Raw genomic sequence first — 20,568 nt, forward strand, 5'->3', positions numbered from 1 at the left:
ATTTAATATAAATGATTAATTATTGTATCTTAAAAACAAATAACAACAAAGTTTTTTTGAATGAGAGTGGAAAAATAAAAATTTGATCACTTTGCAAACATCAATTAATTTATGTTTTTTGTTTTGTCAACTAAATAATAAAGACTAATGAAAAAGAAAGTATTTTAATTTTATACAAACGACTAACATTAATAATGATACAAGAAAAAATTGTTTGGTTCTAAAAAAGACAAAGATTTGTTACAACACATTGTAAAAAAAAAAAACAAAAACGTATAGTTGTCAAATAAGAAGCTATGAATGAACGGGTAAACGAAAGCTTTATTGTAAGGTTACTCTTTAATCATTAATTTTCATAAAGTTGTTTATATTGTTTTTTCATTTACTTTCTATTACCATTCTAACTTTTGCTTTGCCCATTATTTAGTGGCAACAATAATTGGAACAGTGTCTTATTGGATGAACTATAACATGCATTAACATTGTAATTAGTTTGTTAAATAATCTTTATATAATTATACATAGAACTAATGAGTTTTTTTTTTTTTTTTTTTTTTTTTTTGCTTATGACTTTGTAGCTGTCACTTATGTTGTCATTGCTGAAGCTCTAGAGATTTCCCCTTGAGTTTTAAGTGTTGGACTAGCTGCAGATAATGTTATTTGTGTAGTGTATTTTATTACCTTGTTTGCATTAGCTGTTAAAACTCCTCCACCCGGTTCAATATCAACCACTGGTTCGTTATGATACGCTTTCCCACATTCAATCATGTTATTTATATTACATGTGAAAACATTATATAGTTTATTATAAGATGTAATCTTAAATAAACCTTGAATATTGATAGATGCTGAAGAAGATGTGAAATCAGAATCCAAGAGCAAACTTCCATAGCTAAAATTTAACTGTTTTTTAAAAAATGACCATTATTCCATAATTTTTTTTAAAAGGAAAGTATTTCATTCCATCAATATTTTAATTGTCATCGTACAATGAGTGAGATGGCAAACGGGCAACAAGCTGTGCCGCTAAGCCTTTTTGAATGGTAAAGCTAATTCTTTTAAAGACTACATCCGAAGATCTAGGGGATATAACATTACTATGCATGATTCGTTGTACTATTTTAAGGAGCTCTACCGCATCCGGTGCGAGGAAACCAACCGTATCAAATGCAAATGGTATGAACACGTGTTGATTTTCCATGCACGATTTCTCATGTTTGGTGACTTTGCATGTAGCTGCTTTTAAAGCAGCATGTCCCGCCAAGAAACCCCCAGCCCTCAGGCCCACGAGAGGGGATATCCCTGTAAGATCCACACATGCGTGTTTCCCTCCGACCCATCCAAAAATCAAAATGTCAGCCGGTCTGAGGGTTGACCTTCCTCCTGTTGGGTCATTCAAGAAGTTAACAGGTGCTTCTTTCTTAGCGGAAACCCCGACACGCTTAAATATGTCAAACAAAACATCCCTAACCATATTGTGCCTGTATTTGAACCCCGGGAGTTCTTTACATTGAACTGCATGCTCTCCAAATGAGTCCAAACATGCCTTGCGACACACATGACATATCTCGTCAGCTGGGAATATGGGAATCATGAGTCGATATTTGAGAATAGTACGATACTCCACGGGAGACATGTGTTGGCCAAGCCCATCTATAGGGATAGCCAGAAGAAAATCTTGAGCATGTGGTGCACGTAAGCACTGGAAAACCGCTTTCTGCCGAGCCGTCATGTCGAGATGCACTTCCATATCTTGGACAATTTTACGAAAAAGGGCACTCGCCAGTGTATTCTGGGATTTAGGGGGGGGGGGGGGGGGGCGGTGTCTTTAGTAGTAAAATTGTTAAGGTCAAAATCTGGAAGCTTGTTGCGAAGGGATGCCAAGGCACAATCATAATCAGAATCCATACCATGTATACCGCTATCCCGTAAGATGTGGTCTTGCAATACCCAAGATTGGGCTCTTGAGGCAACAAAAGCATAGGAGGTAGCATCTACTGCCGAGTATAAACCCAAACCCCCAAACCTAATAGGTAAGGAAGCAATTCGCCATTGTATGTCACCAAAGAAACGGCCCTCACAAACCACAATGTCCTCAATCGCCCCGCGTAATCCATTGTCAAAGAATATTGCCGCCTCCTCCATGTGAACGAGTTGGCACGTCCTCAATCCAAAGAAAAGCTTAGCAATACCCATACAAAACCGAAGAAGAAGGAGCTCACTCTGGGGGTCAGACAATTGTGGAAGAAGGCGTATCAAATTCACAGCGTTTTCGGCTCTCTTTATAGCTAAGCTGCGAATGAAACTAGCATCTCTACTAACAGCTCCCCCAAGAAGTTTCACCCCCCGAAGGCGGCCTCCCGATGTCCGCCGGAAGTAGCCCCTCCCGTAACTTCCTACCATCACAAGAGAAATTAAATATCCTCCTACCTTTTCTTCCTACTTATCTTCCTACCCACATGAAATTGTGACAAGTGTCATATTTAGATAAAACTAATGATATTTTTGGACACTTGTCATCATTTCAAATGGTTAAAAAGATAATTAGGAAGAAAAGTAAGAGGATATTTAATTTCTCTTCCATAATGTTTCATTCGGGATTTGATATTGAAATCCTAAGTTCTTTTTTGTTTTTTCTACAAAAATCTACTACCTTTATCTAAAATTTAACCGTTTTTTAATCAGATTTCGATTTCATGCCTTAGTATCATATATAAAGTTTATATTGTCTAAAATTTAACCCTTTTTTAATCAGATTTCGATTTCATGCCTTAGTATCATATATAAAGTTTATATTTACTATGTTTAACTTTTTGTAATATTTAAATAAGAAATAAAATATTTTTATCAATCTTCCAAAAATATTTATCGGATTTCAGACTTGGTTTGAAATTACCGTATTTTTTTTTCAAAAGTCAGAATTTTAGTCATTTTCCCAACTTTTAAAATATGGATTGTAGATTAATATTAACTTGAATTGGTTTTCAATTTATAACATTACAAAAAACTTTGATTAAATCCAAGATATAGAAGTCTAAGCAAAAACAGAAGTTTAATTAGAAGACTTGTGATTTGAACTACATAAAATGGAGCAAAATCATATCATAAATTTTCAAATGAAAAAGTACACAAAATCCAAATCATATAATCGGGAAGACAAAAGTTTTACTTAACTACTAAAAGTAGAACAAAATTATGCAAAGAAAACTAAATCCTGAAAAAGTCCTCACTTCTTCTTCTCTGCACCTCCACCAGACCTGCAATTAATTACACAAAATTAACAACATGTTAATGACATCAACCCATTAAAATAAAATTCAGTAGATATTAAAATGAAATAAAATAATGTGTATCATTAAAAAGAAAACAAATACCTCATCTTGCGAAGAACACTTGACATCTCCTCTCTCTTCTTCTTTGCTCTCTTATGGGTACCCAACTTTCTCTTGGCGACCTTAAGGGCACGTTTGTCCTTTCCAACTTTCAACAACTCAGTAATCCTCTTCTCATATGGCGCAAATCCAGCTACCTCACGGATTAAATTCCTCACAAAGTGAGACCTTTTGCTTGTTTTCTACACAAAAATAGCACCATGAACATGCGTTCCATAATCTAATCAAGAATGAATTTGATTAAAATAAGGAACTTACGCCTTTTCTATCAGATGGGCGAGGAGCTAACTCCTTCTTAGTCACAACATGACCTTTGTTCAATCCAACAAAGAGGCCTGTGTTAGGCTGTTTTGGTGCCATATCCTGTTACAAAAGTGGAATCATGTCTTAGTTTCACAGAAACTAAACAGTTTATTGGATTATCACATGCTTTTGAATGCATAAACTCTTTACTTAAAGTAGCTTGAAAATGGAAATAGATACAAATGTGGCTGGAAACCATCAGCTCTATCAAATCCACATTAATAATTTTTGATCAGGCTATTACTATATAAATAGATACCAGAAATCTAAAACAAATCCTTTTCGTAAGAAAGTTCTAAACAGAAACAGACATAATCAATTAGGGTACAAATTTGTTTATAAATCGGAATCTACAGAAACACCAAAGAATAGAACACTTCGAATCACCAGTTGATTATCAAAATCAAATCATCAAGTGCATCAGACGCACGGCCGATTGTAAAATCATAATATGCAAGGCTTAACAGAAGAATGATGGCGTCTAGAATTCAAGCTTAACATAAAATAAAATACAGAATCAGTGTAAGATGCAAAGTCGAAAAGACGCGTACCTCGGCGTATATCTGGATCGGCGTTCTATGAAAGGAAACGATTAGGGTTTTAGGTCAGGACATCATTTTATTTTATAGTAAGAAGCTGAGAAAGTGAAAAATGGCGTCTTAGTTTCGGCCTTTGGGCTCTGTATGTTAGACTAAGGAAAGCCCATGTTCAAGCTAGTCCGATATTGGCCTTTCGCATCATATTGCCACTAATCATATTATTAATCAAAACACTATCGGTTATAAATTCACTTAGATAGTTTTTAACGTCAAAGAAAGAAATATATATAAAAAGAAAGAGCTAGTAAGAAACTAGCAAAAAATCTAGCAATAGAAAACCATAAAAGAGAACTATCACGAATGGCCAAAACAGGCTTTTGTAGCCAACCTACTCAATTAGTATCAATCCTCTTATGCCTACTCTTATATTATAAAACTCCTTGGTGACAATGTTGTCAAATAAAAGAGCCTTCATCACTGGAGCCTTGCTAAAGACAAAATTATTCCTAAATAACCAAATACGTCACCATATCACAAAGAAAAAAACCCTCTAAGTAATCCTTCACATCTTTAGGAAGATGAAGATTTTTAAACCAACTTAGGTCTCGTTTGATAGTTTCTGTCTGTGAAAGTATTGTCTGGTAAAGTGCTGTCTGTTTGGACCTAGAAAGATGCGTATCAAAAGAGGTCTTAGTCGTTCTTCATAAGAAGAGGGAGTAATGGAAGGTAACTCCCAACAACGTAGCACTTGAGATAAAATATCTTGAGCAATCGAGCAAGTAAAGAAAACATGACTGACCGTCTCCGCAACGGAGTTACAAATCTGGCAAGACAAAGAAGGAATATCAAAACCCCTCTTTGAGAGATTGAACCAAGTGGGAAGTCGGTCCAAAGTCAATCTCTAAGCAAAAATATTGACTTTAGCATAAACAATACAACCCCACCGATTCTCGACAAAACTAGAAACAAGCAAGGACTCGTCAATATATGAACGAACATAGGCAATCAAATGCAAGTTCAACCTGGTGATTTATGTACTCGGCGTGAATATGCTAGATGGTTGGTTTCTGCCAACAGTGCTCTTTCAAGGTATTTTTTTTAATGAAATTGTATTAAAGTTATAATCTTTTTAATATATATTTTTCTTTTGTATAGAAATACTATATCCAAAGTGTAGCCTGCAATGTATATTGAGAATGTAATTGAACTTGCATTTGATGACATTACACCTGAAGATCCTGATTTCTCATCTATTCAAGGTAAATAAATGAAAAATACAAACTCTGGATTCTAATTTATAATTTTGTTTTGATGAATGAAATTTATGAAACACATGGAGTTTCAGGCTTGGCAGAAGCCAGACTTATTGCTAGCAAATTATCTCAACGTGACATGAATATTTCAAATCAAGATGAAAGTTCTCTAAACTTATGTCCTGAAAGGTACATTTTTAAGACCTTATACTTTCATGCATTTTAAAATATAACCCTTTTCTCAATTAATTTTTCAGCCCATTATCTCGTCAGGATCTTGTGAGTTGGAAAATATCCCTGGAAAAAAGACTTCTTCATGTACCTGACAGAAAGGTTATATTTATACACAACTTTAAAATCTAATATAATTTATCTTTTTATTGATATAAACTTTTTAAAAACCTAAAACATTTTGTAACAAATTCCAGATCCTTCAACGACTATCTGGTTTCATAGACATTGACAAGATCAATCCAGACGCTTGGCCTGCACTCATAGCAGACTTATCAGCAGGAGAAAACGGAATAGTCGGTCTTGCATTCGATGAGAATGACATTTACGTCTTTTTCACATATGAGATATTGAGATGACAAAATATGTCATCTCAATTGTCACATCTCATTCCACCTTTTTGGATAAGACAAAAGATTGCAACTTTTGTCTTATTAACATCAGATGCACACCAAACACAGTACAACCTGTTATGTCATGTCATGTCATGTCATGTGATCTGTTAATTTTGACAGGCTACACGAGACTCTTTCAGCCAGATAAGCCAGTAACAAAAGCACAAGCTACAATTGCTCTTGCAACGGGTGAATCATCTGATCTAGTTACTGAAGAACTTGCACGCATAGAAGCAGAATCCATGGCAGAAAAGGCAGTTGCTGCACACACTGCTCTAGTTGACCAAGTCCAAAAGGATGTCAACACGTTTTTCGAAAAAGATCTTTTACTAGAAAGAGAAAAGATCATCACACTTGAGAAATTAGCAGAAGAAACAAAACAAGAATTAAAGCGAATGAAAGCTGAACAAGAGGAACAAAACATTAAAATGATGAAAGAACGTGCAGCTGTTGATTCACAAATGGAAGTGCTTCTGAAGCTGAGGCGTGAAGCTGAAGAAGAGTTGCACGGGATTATGAGTAGGGGTGACAATTTATGACACGACACGAAAAAAAATACACGACACGAAACGAAATTGGGACGAAACTGAAATTTGAATTCATGTTCGTGTCGTGTTCGTGTTAACTGTAAAAAACACGATGTCGTGTCGTGTTCGTGTTCAAATTTTGACACGAAATTGACACGATTTAACAGTTCTTTATCGTGTTTTTCATGTTTGTCGTGTTATATTTGATAAAGTATTCATTAAATAAACTAGTTTTTAGTATATATTATATTTTTCGTGTCGTGTCGTGTTTGTCGTTTTTTAATTCGTTCGTTTTCGTGTTAGTTAAAATAACACGACATCGTGTCGTGTCGGGTTCGTGTTACATAAAACCTTGTCGTGTCGTGTCAGACAGAAACACGAAACGATAGCACGACGTGCCACCCCTAATTATGAGTAATAAAGTGGAGATTTCGTTTGAGAAAGAAAGGGTAAATAAGCTGAGGGCAAATGCGGAATTTGAGACTCAGGAGATTTCACATTTGCAATATGAATTGGAAGTTGAACGGAAAGCCCTAGCCATGGCCAGGTAAATTTTTAATGTGCATCTTTAGAAAAATAACTTTTTTTGTATTATTGATAATTTGATATGACATGATTTATTTATTTATTTGTATATATCTTTTTTTGTGAAGAACTTGGGCGGAAGATGAGGCAAAAAGGGCAAGAGAGCAAGTAAAAGTTGTGGAAGATGCTAGAGCGGAAAATCAAGGCATTAAAGTCATTGTGGATAATGACCTTCGTGATGAGTCAAATACCGAATCCACATAGGTCAATGCTCAGAAACAGTTTTCAATACAAGAAACCAAAAGCTTAGCTGAAAACAAGGTGGAAAAACTTAAGAAAATGACACAAGATTTAAAGGGTAAATCCAAAGAGACGAATGATAAAGTTATTGAAAGGATACTCTTTTTTATATCCCAATTGAAAGAATTGGCATCGAAGGGTGTGAAGCAAGTGGGTGAGGTGAAAGATGGTGTTGTGTTGAAAGTTGGTGGATGTGGATCCATTCAAGATTTGCAACGAAGCTCGGTTGGGTGGAGATCGGTTGTTAAAGAAAAGTTGACACAAAAGTTCAAGACATGAGTAATGGTGGTTGTTTTTTTGTTGTAAGTTTATGAAGCTGAATTTACCCTTTTGCCCCCTATCCTATACTCTGGATAATAATGGTTTTGCAAATGGTTGCAAAGTGTACTCATGAGCAGTAACAGCTATTGATCATACAAAACTGAATAGAACAGGGAGTCAATAAATTGTATGGAATTTCATTTTTTTTTGTTTGTTCTTTTAAAAATTTGCTATAGTACAACTTGAAAATATTTTTACGGGGATAATCACTAAGCTGACCAAAATAAAAAGGAATCAAAATGAACGTTTTTTTTTTTTTTTTTTTTTTTTGTGAAACTATTGAAGGTGGATAATTACATGTTTGCCCCCATAATTCTTTGTGAGATGATATGTTTTGGGTTCTACTTTTTGGGATATAAAAAAGGATTTTGCCAAGGCATTATTAAAGTAATTTCGTAAATACCATTCAGTAAATTATTTCGTTATTTGGCAATATGGGTGATGGTTTGAAACTAGCGAACGGTTTCTCTTTGCTATAAGCTAAAAAGGTGTTTAAGCCTTGAAGCCATGACGCAATATAGCGGAGTCATGGTGAGCTTTTTAGAACATTGCTTAAAATGATAAACATTTTTTAACTTATAACTTATAACGGTGTCAAACAAAGTTTTTAAAAAAGTGTTTGTATTAGTTTATCCGGTATCAAAACGCTATAAGTTGATAAGTCCTTTTTAGTGTTTCACAAAATAACCAAAAAATAGGTTTCTTAGAGATGTTGGAAAAGTTACAAGGAGATTAGTTATGGGTTAGGTGGTGTTTGACAAAATAGTTTATTAGCTTATTAGCTAAAAAAGTGTTTGTATAAAAATAGTTTATAACGGTGACAAACCGTTAATAAGTATTAGCTTATAAGCCAATAAGCTAATAAGCTATAAACTAATAAGTAATAAGTTTATTTTGCCAAATTAGTAACTTATAAAAAATGACTTATCTTCGGTTCCGATATAAATTGTTTTTAAAAAACAGTTTATCCAAACACTCATTTTAACCATCCGTTCATTAAGGAGATGGCGAAGCAGAGAAGCAAAAAAGAATGAAACAGGAATTCGACGAATTGTGTGTTGAAAAGAGAGAAATTGGCGTCTTCCATATACATGCGAGGCACGTGGGTTAAGGAGAGCAAGACATGTGGGTTGAGGAGAGCAAGATAGCGAATAGGCTAAGAGCACCCGGTATGGGCCTCAACGAGAAGAAACGAGGGTGAGGTGGCACGGCTCAACGCCGTCTTAACGAGGGAAACACTGAAACGGGAAAAAAAGAACCGTTCCAGCAATTAGACTTTCTCTTTTTCTGCATTTCTTCACCTCAACGGCGTTGAGGAAATTGAACACCACCCCCAACAAAAAAAGTGGAGATTAAGAAAACTTTTGGTGCTTAGGTGGCCTTACCACCTCGTTGCCCATACCCATCACCCTAAGCAATAAGCCCCGACTAGAAACGATGAATACCAGTCACTCCTATAAAAACCAACTGGCCTCCATAAAAGCAATTTTGTTCGGCGCCAAAACTTCTTACTGTTCACGAGCCGCATCCAAAATTAATATGCAATAATAATAATAATAATAATAATAATAATAGATTACGTCTTGTGGTATCAAAAGTTGCAAAAAAAATATTACAGTTTACTTTTAAATTACAAAATAACACTACATGGTATAATATATAAGTTTTTTGTGTCTAATTTAATATAAATGATTAATTATTGTATCTTAAAAACAAATAACAACAAAGTTTTTTGAATGAGAGTGGAAAAATAAAAATTTGATCACTTTGCAAACATCAATTAATTTATGTTTTTTGTTTTGTCAACTAAATAATAAAGACTTAATGGAAAAGAAAGTATTTTAATTTTATACAAACGACTAACATTAATTAACTAATACAAGAAAAAATTGTTTGGTTCTAAAAAAAGACAAAGATTTGTTACAACACATTGTAAAAGAAACAAAAACATATAGTTGTCAAATAAGAAGCTATGAATGAACGGGTAAACGAAAGCTTTATTGTAAGGTTACTCTTTAATCATTAATTTTCGTAAAGTTGTTTATATTGTTTTTTCATTTACTTTCTATTACCATTCTAATTTTTGCTTTGCCCATTATTTAGTGGCAACAACAATTGGAACAGTGTCTTATTGGATGAACTATAACATGCATTAACATTGTAATTAGTTTGTTAAAGAATCTTTCTATATATACATAGAACTAATGAGTTTTTTTTTTTTTTTTTGCTTATGACTTTGTAGCTGTCACTTATGTTGTCATTGCTGAAGCTCTAGAGATTTCCCCTTGGTGTTGGACTAGCTGCAGATAATGTTATTTGTGTAGTGTATTTTATTACCTTGTTTGCATTAGCTGTTAAAACTCCTCCACCGGGTTCAATATCAACCACTGGTTCGTTATGATACGCTTTCCCACATTCAATCATGTTATTTATATTACATGTGAAAACATTGTATAGTTTATTATAAGATGTAATCTTAAATAAACCTTGAATATTGATAGATGCTGAAGAAGATGTGAAATCAGAATCCAAGAGCAAACTTCCATTGCTGTAGTCTGCCACAACCCTTGCTGTATCCTTTGCCATTTACAAAATTGGAAGTTTTATTACAAAATATTTGGCATACCAGGAGATTTATGATTTATAAGTTAGAGAGGGAGTAACTTATAAATAAATAAATAAATAAATAAATAAATAAATAAATAAAAATGGTGTGGAACATTCCATTACATCATACAAACACACGGCCTCTCATTTTATCGTTTTAATGATAACCCACAATAATATGGAAATATAAAAGTTATTTTAAATAGAGTTCATATATGGTTGGATATGGATTGTGATAGAAACCCAATTCAACAACTGGAATGTAAGACTGAATGATTATACTACTGAATGAAAAATGATAAACAAATGAAGAAAATCAGTGAAGACCAAGATAGATAAATGGTTCTATGTTCTTCAAAAAGACACCCTCTGCTCAAATAATCGCCGTAGACTAAAATGCAAAAATATTGGATGCTCCACTACTCTTTTTATGCTATCCTTGACAAATCAAAAAATAATAAATATTTTAAATGTTTGTCCATATAATTATATAAGGCCCATAACCAATTTTCTATCGGAATGAGATATGACGGGGTTCTATTCCTAAATCATGGTACACTTAAAAAGTTTGTTTATGTATATATACAGTATGGCGGTGAATGTTACTAAATTGTAAGAAAAAATCAAAAAAAAAAAATAACAAATTTAATCATTTTTATTAATTATTTTTCAAAATAAAAAGGAAATTTGAGTAAACGAATCATTATAAATGAGTTTTTTAAAAGAAAACTATTTTTTTCTGTTTTTAAAAAATGACCATTATTCCATAATGTTTCATTCGTGATTTGATATTAAAATCCGGAGTTCTTTTTTGTTTTTTCCAAAAAAATCTACAACCTTTGTCTAAAATTTAACCGTTTTTTAATCAGATTTTTGATTTCATGCCTTAGTATCATATAAAGTTTATATTTACTATGTTACTTTTTGTTATATTTAAATAAGAAATAAAATATTTTTCTCAAACTTCCAAAAATATTTATCAGATTTCAGACTATGTTTGAAATTACAGTATTTTTTTTCAAAAGTCAGAATTTTAGTTAAAGAATCAACAAATATCAGTCTAAAATATATTTTTTTTATCAACAAAAACTATTTTTTTATAGTACAAAATGTTCATCAGTTATTTTTTCCAAAACAAATTTTTTGATTATTTTCTTTAGAGACAACTTACATTATAGTTAGATAGCTTAACTTCCAAAATTCAAATTTTATGTGTTGTATATTGTCTAGTTTGAAAGAACTAAAAGTTTAAAAAAATCTGCTGAATGCTTTTGAGGGAAAAAGATTCGGAAAGGTATATTAGTTTTAGTCAAAAAGGTTTATGGTAAACACTAACGAGTTAACAAAAGCAACAATTGTTACCAACATCAACGGTGGTTACCTCCTTAGTCATTTTCCCAACTTTTAAAATATGGACTGTAGATTAATATTAACTTGAATTGGTTTTTAATTTATAACATTACAAAAAACTTTGATTAAATCCAAGATATAGAAGTCTAAGCAAAAACAGAAGTTTAATTAGAAGACTTGTGATTTGAACTACATAAAATGGAGCAAAATCATATCATAAATTTTCAAGAGAAAAAGTACACAAAATCCAAATCATATAATAGGGAAGACAAAAGTTTTACTTAACTACTAAAAGCTTAAAAAAATTATGCAAAGAAAACTAAATCCTGAAAAAGTCCTCACTTCTTCTTCTCTGCACCTCCACCAGACCTGCAAATAATTACACAAAATTAACAACATGTTAATGACATCAACCCATTAAAATAAAATTCAGTAGATATTAAAATGAAATAAAATAATGTGTATCATTAAAAAGAAAACAAATACCTCATCTTGCGAAGAACACTTGACATCTCCTCTCTCTTCTTCTTTGCTCTCTTGTGGGTACCCAACTTTCTCTTGGCTACCTTAAGGGCACATTTGTCTTTTCCAACTTTCAACAACTCAGTAATCCTCTTCTCATATGGCGCAAATCCAGCTACCTCACGGATTAAATTCCTCACCAAGTGAGACCTTTTGCTTGTTTTCTATACAAATATAGCAATTATTCAAATCAGATGTGTTCCATAATGTAATAGAGTCTGTAAACCCTAATTGAGAAGATTTTATAAATGAATTTGGTTAAAAAGAAGAAGAAACCTACGCCTTTTCTATCAGATGGGGGAGGAGCTAACTCCTTCTTGGTGACAACATGCCCTTTGTTCAATCCAACAAAGAGGCCTGTGTTAGGCTGTTTTGGTGCCATATCCTGTTACAAAATCCGCGTTAATTGATTTTTGCTCGAGCTATTTCTATATAAATAGATGCCAGAAGTCTCAGATAAATCATATTCTTAAGTTAGTTCTACGCAGAAACAGGCATAATCAAATAGGGTACGCATTTTTTATTCATCAAAGATTAGAACACTTCGAATCACCAGTTGATTATCAAAATCAAATCATCAAGTGCATCAGATGCACGGCCGATTGTAAAATCATAATGTGCAAAGTTTAACAGTAGATTGATGGCGTCTAGAATTCAAGATAACATAAGATAAAATACAGAATCAGTGTAAGATGCAAAGTCCATATTGGAAAAGACGCGTACCTCGGCGTATATCTGGATCGGCGTTCTGTGAAAGGAGACGATTAGGGTTTAGGTCAGGACATCATTTTATAGTAAGAAGCTGAGAAAGTGAAAAATAGCGTCTTAGTTTCGGCCTTTGGGCTCTGTATGTTAGACTAAGGAAGGCCCATGTTCAAGCTAGTATGATATTGGCCTTTCGCATCATATTGCCACTAATCATATTATAAATCAAAACACTATCGGTTATAAATTCACTTAGATAGTTTTTTAACGTCAAAGAAATAAATAAATAAATAAATATATATATATATATATATATATATATATATATATATATATATATATATATATAAAGAAAGAGCTAGTAAGAAACTATCAAAAAAATCTAACAAAAGAAAACCAAAAAAGAGAACATCACAAAATGGCCAAAATAGGCTTTTAGAGCCAACCTACCCAATTAGTATCAATCCTCTTATGCCTATTGTTACATTATAAAATGCCTTCGTGTCAATGTCGTCAAACAAAAGAGCCTTCATCGGTTGAGCCTTGCCAAAGACAAAAATTATTCCTAAACAACCAAATACGCCACCACATCACAAAGAAAAAAACCCTCCAAGTAATCATTCACACCTTTAGGAAGATGAAGATTCTTAAACCAAGTTAGTCGGTCTTCATAAGAAGAGAGAGTAATGGAAGGTAACTCCCACCAACTAGCACCTAATATAAAACATCTTGAGCAACCGAGCAAGTAAAGAAAACATGACTAACCGTCTCCGCAACGGAGTCAAAAATCTGGCAAGACAAAGAAGGAATATCAAACCTCCTTTTTGAGAGATTGAACCAAGTGGGAAGCCGATCCAAAGTCAATCTCTAAGAAAAAATATTCACTTTAATATAAACAATACGACCCCACCGATTCTCGACGGAACTAGAAATAAGCACAGACTCATCAATATATGAACGAACATAGGCAATCGAAAAACACCCTGAACCGGATAAAGCCCATACCCAACGACCCGGAAAAGAAGATTGTGACATCCCGAAATTTAGGTTTAAATCTGTAAGCAGTCAATTCACAGTGAACTCCTTGTAACTTGATCTATTGAGTTTTAATGCATGTTTTGGTAAATATATAGTCTCATTATAATTACAACAAACCATGTCATAAAATGTGGAATGTTGGTGGATGTGGTGCGGTCATGCTAGACCCTTCCTTTCGAACTGGAAGTACCAGAGACCATAAACATAAAGTTGTAAACACAAAGCTTAGTGAGTTTCCCCAAAATACCCCATACCACGCATACATAACAGTCAAAACATAATTGGGTCTATTTCACCCCCTTTGATATCTTTCAACTAGTATTGGGTCTATTTCACCCCTTTCTGTCTCTTTTAACCGGTATCGGGTCTATTTCACCCTTACAGCTAAGCATATAATCATATGAGCAAGAGTCACAAAGACAACAAACATACATGCATAACAGTAAGTGTCACAAAGACAAATATCATCTTACAAACATAATCCAGTGGGCCGACATTGGTGCCTTCGCCCCATGAGTACAGTGAAGAAACTCACATATCAAACAATGGTCAACTGCAACTGCTACTACGGTTGCGAACACATATGCTACCAACCACCTATACATCCATATAAAGTAAATCTCTAGCTTTTCCTCCAAGACTAGGGGTTTGACCAAAAGTCAACACAAGCCAAAAGTCAATTCAATGGTCAACGTTGACTAGCCACAATGTGGTCCCTAAAGGATAAAACAAACGATTTGACCCTAGTCGTCGCGACATGGTGACCTGATGTCACATCGTGGGAACTAGGTTCCAAACATCTTAATTGATTAAGTTGTTTTCTTCAACCTCATGAGCTTCAAAGCTTACATCTAACTCAAAACATGATCTAAAAGGATAAAGTTTCTAACTTTACCTATTAGAACCATCCAAGAAGGTCCAAAACTCAAACCCTAGGTTCCACAAGGCATGAACTTAACTATTAAGCACTTATTCCTTTAAGTCTGAAGTCTATCTTTTCCAGAAGTGTTTCTAACACTAAAACCAACATGAAATTTGGTGCTTTATAGACATGTATGTCCAGTGCATGTCTTGAACCCATATTACGTCAAAATGAGAGTTTATGACCTAAATCTCATGCATGACTTCAAAAATACAACCAGACTTCAGATCCAAGCCACAAACTACACCAAATGTCTTAGAGATTCATAAAGTTGCAAAATTTGTAAGATCCCACCATTCTAACTAACTAGAACAAGAAGATTATGGGACAAAACTCGATATCTAGCATCCTAACATGATAAAAGTCGAGTTAAGGACACTTACAAAGGTCCAGAAGAGTTCCAAGGTAAATAATGGAAACTTGTTTGTTGGATCCTAGCTCAATAATTCCTCTTTATTCCTTCAAAAGCTTCCAAAAGCACCAAAAATAACTTCAACAATGGAGGGGAAAGATTAGGGTTTCTTTAAGGCTTGAGGAGGCTGATGGAGGCTGAGGATGAGCTAACCCTAGCCTCCTATGACATCCTCGTTTTCACGACCAGAAAATACCGATTTGTTTATGCTTATTTAAAAATCAGAGTATCCTTTTTGAAAAATAGTATTGCGGAATTTGTTCCCAGAAAACATGATAAAGATGTTATCAAAGCATTTCCGAATAAATGTATTTTTATTTAAAACATTAGTATGTCATCGTCAATACAGAAACATAAGCATAACGAAATATTACAAACCTTATAGTAATTAAACTAGTGGCCTAATACTCCTTGAATCTCTCAGCAGATTGTATCTTTCATATAGCCACCTGTGATACAATAAACTAAGCGGGTCGGGTTGGGAAACCTGGTGAGTACATAGGGATTTCAATCCCACAATGTTATATATATATATATATATATATATATATATATATATATATATATATATATATATATTAGAACTCGCAATATACAATTTCACCACCTCATATAAGCAATTTTTACCCTACCTCGTCGATCCTCACAACGACTCGATCCATACTCTCGGATATAAAATTAACAGCTTTACATAATCCATACTCCGGATCAGGTATGTTTAATTCATGCTCTCAGATCAATGACAAATGACTATATCCACTCCATACTCTCGGACTAGGGACGAATGCCTATGTCTAATCCATGCTCTCGGATTAATGAAAAATTTAAAGTTCTACCATCGGTGTATATCCCACCCGTACTCATAAGAATATACTACTCGATAGTCATCTTAATTAATTTAGGTTTATTTTGTATCCTAAATCATCATATATTATCAGATATGCTCTTAACACGTATTTCAGGCAATATCAAATATTTCACACATAAACATATATTTAATACTTTAATTAATATTTGTATTAAAATCATGTTCATGAAAAGGACTATGCACTCGCTTGTTAAAGTGGCGATTTGAAATTTGGGCAGCGCTTCGTTTCTAAAATTGTCTTTTCTTTTAATGAAACCTGGTATCATTATTACTTAGTTTTAGTCTCTTATTTATTGCGACTAATTATTAGTCTAGATGCATCATTAACTCAAAGCCTACTTTCATGATCTATCAAGTAAGGAACAACCAGGTAGGATCATATTGGAGGTAGGGTCTGTTTGGTATACGAAATATACTGTTTGGAAATCCCACTTTAAACACCTCACTAAATCACATCCTAGACATCATCCCCATAAGTAGATAAATCAGTATAACGACGTGGAATCACTGATAAATATTGTTTATAGGTTCATAATAACGATAATGAACTTAAACATAAGTTATACTTAAAGTATGGTAAGCACAACTCACTTACAAGGGGGTTTAGCGAGGAGACGGGATCTGCGCGGGCAGAACTTCTGAGCCAAAAGCTCTTCTTCTCGGGGTGTAACACTCTAAATTTTCAAACAAAATTTTCATTTTTAAATCACATAAAAATAGTATCACATTTTATCAAATCACAATGTATCAAGTGTCAAAAACACGATTTAACAAAACAACTGATAATATCCCAGAATCATCGACATAGTCTCAAACATGTGTGTACAATCAAGTCGGCGCCTTCCCGCGATCCTGATAAGTACCTGAAACACATAACACACAACACGGTAAGCACGAAGCTTAGTGAGTTCCCCAAAATACCACATACACAAATAATAAGCCTCTCATGGCTATAACTAGACATGGACCCTCCGGTCTCATGCGTCTCGGTGAGGACCCTCGGGTCTCACGACTCGGTGTGGACCCTCCGGTCATGTGTCTCAGTGAGGACCCTCCGGTCTCACAGCTCGGGTTAGACCCTCTAGTCCTATATCTCAGTGAAGACCCTCCAGTCTCACAATTCGGTTTGGACCTTCCGGTCCTAACTCAGTAAAGCATAGAATAATATAGCATATATCACAAAAACAAAATGCATAATATCACATAACTCAATATAAGAACATAGGACCCTTCAGTCGATAATTCAAACAAGACCCTCTGGTCACTCAGTATTACCACTCAGGTAAGTATAGTGAGAAGACTCACCTCGTAAGTAAGCAAGTAAGCCTCGTACCCCTCGAACGTTCTAATCCCCGCATACATGTCATAATCATCTCTAATTAACACTTATAAACACAACTCTAAATAAATTAAGCTAACCCGTCTCTCGAACTCTTGGAATGGGTAAAAGACCATTTTATCCTTCCATGGTCTCCATAATTCATGTCCTGACCAAGCCCTAAAGTCAATAAAAGTCAACACTCGAGTCAACAGTCCATGTTGACCCAACTCGTCGAGTGCATCTATGCGAATCGTCGAGTTCCCTCGTTTCCTCAGATATGCCGTGAAAATCCGACTTAACTCGTCAAGTTGTCTCGTCAGCTCGCTGAGTTACAACGCGTCCAGACTCATCGGGGAAAACCCTAATCGACTCGTCGAGTCAGCTCACCAACTCGTCGAGTCCCTTCAGTCCATTTTCTCATTCAGACGATTTCAGGCAGAAATAAGGTCTCATACTCTGGATCTAGCCTTCTAAGGTTGAATCATCACGTAAAGCTGCAAGCTTTACGTTCATGCATGGCATCTAGGGCTCAAAATGCCAAAACAAGCTCCATAAAGGTTTTCATGCATGGAAACTTGCCTAAAGCTTGATAAAGCTTGGATCCTTGGGCTCATGGGACCTCATTTTGTCTAATTCTGGAGTCTCAACTCCATGGCAAGCTCCAACAACTCAAGAACCACAAGATAAGGGGGAAAAGCCCTAAAACTACCTAGAAAGAGATTTATCAAATAAATGATCAAGGTGGTAGCTTTTTACCTCCAAACTGAAGCTAGCACAGAAAAGCTCTTGATCCAAAAGCCTCTTCTCGTTCCCAGCCTTGATGATCTTCACTCCCCTTCCAAATGTGCACTAGAACACTCAAAGTTAGCTTTTCTCTCTCACAAATGAATACACTCTATTAGAGTTTCTCACAGGGTAGAAGGGTGATAAGGGAGGTGGAAATGAGGGCTTAAGGTCCTTTAAATAGGACCCAAACCCTGAAAATTAGGGTTTTCACACTCAGCTCCTACTCGTCGATTTGGGGTCCTCCAACTCGTCGAGTAGACTCTAAAAATCATGTGGCCATTAACTCCTCTACTCAGTGAGTTGGGGCATCCAACTCGTCGAGTTGCTCTGACATTAAAATTTTAAATTAATTAAATATTATACATGGGAGTCGGGATGTTACAATTCTCCCCCACCAGAATCAGTCTTCGCCCTCGAAGTCATCCTCTGGAAACAACTCTGGGTACTGCTCCCGTATCTTGGACTCCGGCTCCCAAGTCCACTCGGATCCCTTCCGATGTTGACACTAAACTTGAACCAAAGGCAACTCTTTATTCCTCAAGACCTTCACCTTCCTATCCAAGATCGCTACCGGCTTCTCAATGTAATCCAGACGCTCATCAACCTGAATATTCTCTAAGGGAACCACCGCCTGTTGGATTAGATGTCTAAGCCCATAACTATTTTTGGTATGTACTTGATTTGATTATGAGCATGGTCCTTTTGGGTTGCCTTCACTCATGCAACTTGATAGGATGACAAAAGGAGAGAGAGTGGAATTTATTATATGAATAATAAATTTGTACTGAAAATGGTTTTATTAATATATTACAAGATTAATATATTATTTGGAAATCATATTATTTAATTAGTATTGATCAGAAATTAATTTGGAATTAATCTGGTGATCTAAATAGACTAATTAAATAATTGAGGGACTGTTATGCAAATAGCTGATAGTTGCAAGTTGGGCTATGGACTCCTAATAGAAGAGTTTGGACGAAATCTATGGGAAGCCCATGAAGATTTCGTCCAAGGGGTCTTCTAGAAGGGTTTCATGGATTGCTTAAGGCCCAAGCAGAGAATTAGGGTTTCCACCAGAAACCCTGGCAGCCCACACCACTATAAATAGACCCTCATACATGAGGATTTCGGCCTATGTGTGTCTTTGAAGGAGCCCTAGACGATTTCATCCTCTCTCCTAAGTCTTCCTTTGCATAGAGTGTTTATGACTCCATTAGAGGTGCAACACTTGGGGCACTAAGCTTTCAAAGGTCAAGGAGTTCTTGTTATTACTACATAACAAGTTGAGGTAATCGTTCTAACTTGTTTATTACGTTAATTTCGAAATAAGCATTCTAGATTAGGGTTTATTGCTTTGGTATTCAATGTTGTATGTTCAAATTAGAAAAACCTAGATCAAAGCAATTAGGGTTGCATGTACACCATAGGAATGATGTTATGCTCATAACCCCATAGTGGTATTAGAGCCTAGGTCGTTTTTCTATTGAATAGATGCAAAAGTGAATTGCCAAAGATCAGAAAAATCAAAAATTCTGCCTTCTGACTGGCTGACTCGCCGAGTCCATGTATGGACTCGACGAGTTCCATAGTGGACTCGACAAGTTGTGTGCTCTGGTGCCGGGATTTTCGATTATTTGGCCAATTTTTATTAGGATATTTACCAAAACTCGTTTTTCTTGCCTAAATTCGATTTTTTAAGATTGGTATGGATATCCTTATCAAAATTGGTGGATTTGGTTAAATATGGATAATATAGGATTATTTTGATTCAAATGTTTAACCTAGTAAGTTTGAAAAGTTTCAATTTACACCCTTTAGGTTTTATAGCTTAAATTTGAACTTAAAAGTTTTAGTTTTTGAAATTTAAATAGTTAAACCTTAGTATTTTGAAAGGTTTCAAAAATTGTCCTCAAGTTTTGGAATTTATAATTTAATTAAAAGGTATTAATTTTGAAATATTAAATTCTAAAACCCTAGTATTTTGAAAAGTTCAAATTGCACCCTTATGGTTTAATTAAGTTAATCACGTGCTTAATTAAAAGAGAGAATTAATAAATCCATAACAATATGGTTTAAGATTAATCAAATTAAAAGTCTAATTTATTAATAAATTAAACCACCTAGTATTTTAAAAGTGTAAAATACACCCTTATACTATATAAATTAAAAGTCTAATATAGTATATATGTATAAGTAAAGAGTCAGTCTTACCGTTAGTAGGCCTCATTCACGAAGCTGGTCTATAAGG

The 20,568-nt window shown here is 34.6% G+C and overlaps 3 protein-coding genes across 3 annotated transcripts; 1 reads left to right on the forward strand and 2 right to left on the reverse strand.

Annotated features, from left to right (window-relative positions):
• Positions 1 to 3,087: 3,087 nt before the first annotated feature.
• LOC145136418 (large ribosomal subunit protein eL36y-like) lies at positions 3,088 to 4,340 on the reverse strand. The gene is made up of 4 exons (XM_079070539.1): positions 4,247 to 4,340; positions 3,651 to 3,755; positions 3,375 to 3,574; positions 3,088 to 3,257 (listed from the first exon to the last, which is right to left on the reverse strand). Exons 2-4 carry the CDS (start codon positions 3,750 to 3,752, stop codon positions 3,227 to 3,229), a joined length of 333 nt encoding a protein of 110 aa, XP_078926665.1. The 5' UTR covers positions 3,753 to 3,755; positions 4,247 to 4,340; the 3' UTR covers positions 3,088 to 3,226.
• Positions 4,341 to 5,243: 903 nt separating this feature from the next.
• LOC145139677 (oxidoreductase/transition metal ion-binding protein) lies at positions 5,244 to 7,744 on the forward strand. Its single transcript, XM_079073417.1, is given in 8 exon segments — positions 5,244 to 5,323; positions 5,390 to 5,493; positions 5,580 to 5,676; positions 5,745 to 5,820; positions 5,916 to 6,029; positions 6,233 to 6,624; positions 7,047 to 7,187; positions 7,294 to 7,744. Coding segments are annotated over 8 exon segments (1,455 nt in total).
• A 4,146-nt stretch (positions 7,745 to 11,890) lies between these two features.
• LOC145137698 (large ribosomal subunit protein eL36y-like) lies at positions 11,891 to 13,032 on the reverse strand. The gene is made up of 4 exons (XM_079071839.1): positions 12,989 to 13,032; positions 12,546 to 12,650; positions 12,230 to 12,429; positions 11,891 to 12,112 (listed from the first exon to the last, which is right to left on the reverse strand). Exons 2-4 carry the CDS (start codon positions 12,645 to 12,647, stop codon positions 12,082 to 12,084), a joined length of 333 nt encoding a protein of 110 aa, XP_078927965.1. The 5' UTR covers positions 12,648 to 12,650; positions 12,989 to 13,032; the 3' UTR covers positions 11,891 to 12,081.
• Between the last annotated feature and the right edge of the window lie 7,536 nt (positions 13,033 to 20,568).

Source organism: Lactuca virosa, chromosome 9, assembly GCF_052849685.1.
Source record: "Lactuca virosa cultivar CGN04683 chromosome 9, Lactuca_virosa_CGN04683_v6, whole genome shotgun sequence".
In the NCBI taxonomy this organism is placed as follows: domain Eukaryota; kingdom Viridiplantae; phylum Streptophyta; class Magnoliopsida; order Asterales; family Asteraceae; genus Lactuca; species Lactuca virosa.

Excerpts from the sequence above, each read along its gene's own strand:
- LOC145136418 (XM_079070539.1), bottom strand. The coding sequence starts at position 3,752 with ATGGCACCAAAACAGCCTAACACAGGCCTCTTTGTTGGATTGAACAAA. Across the intron at positions 3,575-3,650 it reads GCCCATCTGATAGAAAAGGC|AAAACAAGCAAAAGGTCTCA; the intron begins GTAAGTTCCTTA and ends ATTTTTGTGTAG. Across the intron at positions 3,258-3,374 it reads AGTGTTCTTCGCAAGATGAG|GTCTGGTGGAGGTGCAGAGA; the intron begins GTATTTGTTTTC and ends AATTAATTGCAG.
- LOC145137698 (XM_079071839.1), bottom strand. The coding sequence starts at position 12,647 with ATGGCACCAAAACAGCCTAACACAGGCCTCTTTGTTGGATTGAACAAA. Across the intron at positions 12,430-12,545 it reads CCCCATCTGATAGAAAAGGC|AAAACAAGCAAAAGGTCTCA; the intron begins GTAGGTTTCTTC and ends ATATTTGTATAG. Across the intron at positions 12,113-12,229 it reads AGTGTTCTTCGCAAGATGAG|GTCTGGTGGAGGTGCAGAGA; the intron begins GTATTTGTTTTC and ends AATTATTTGCAG.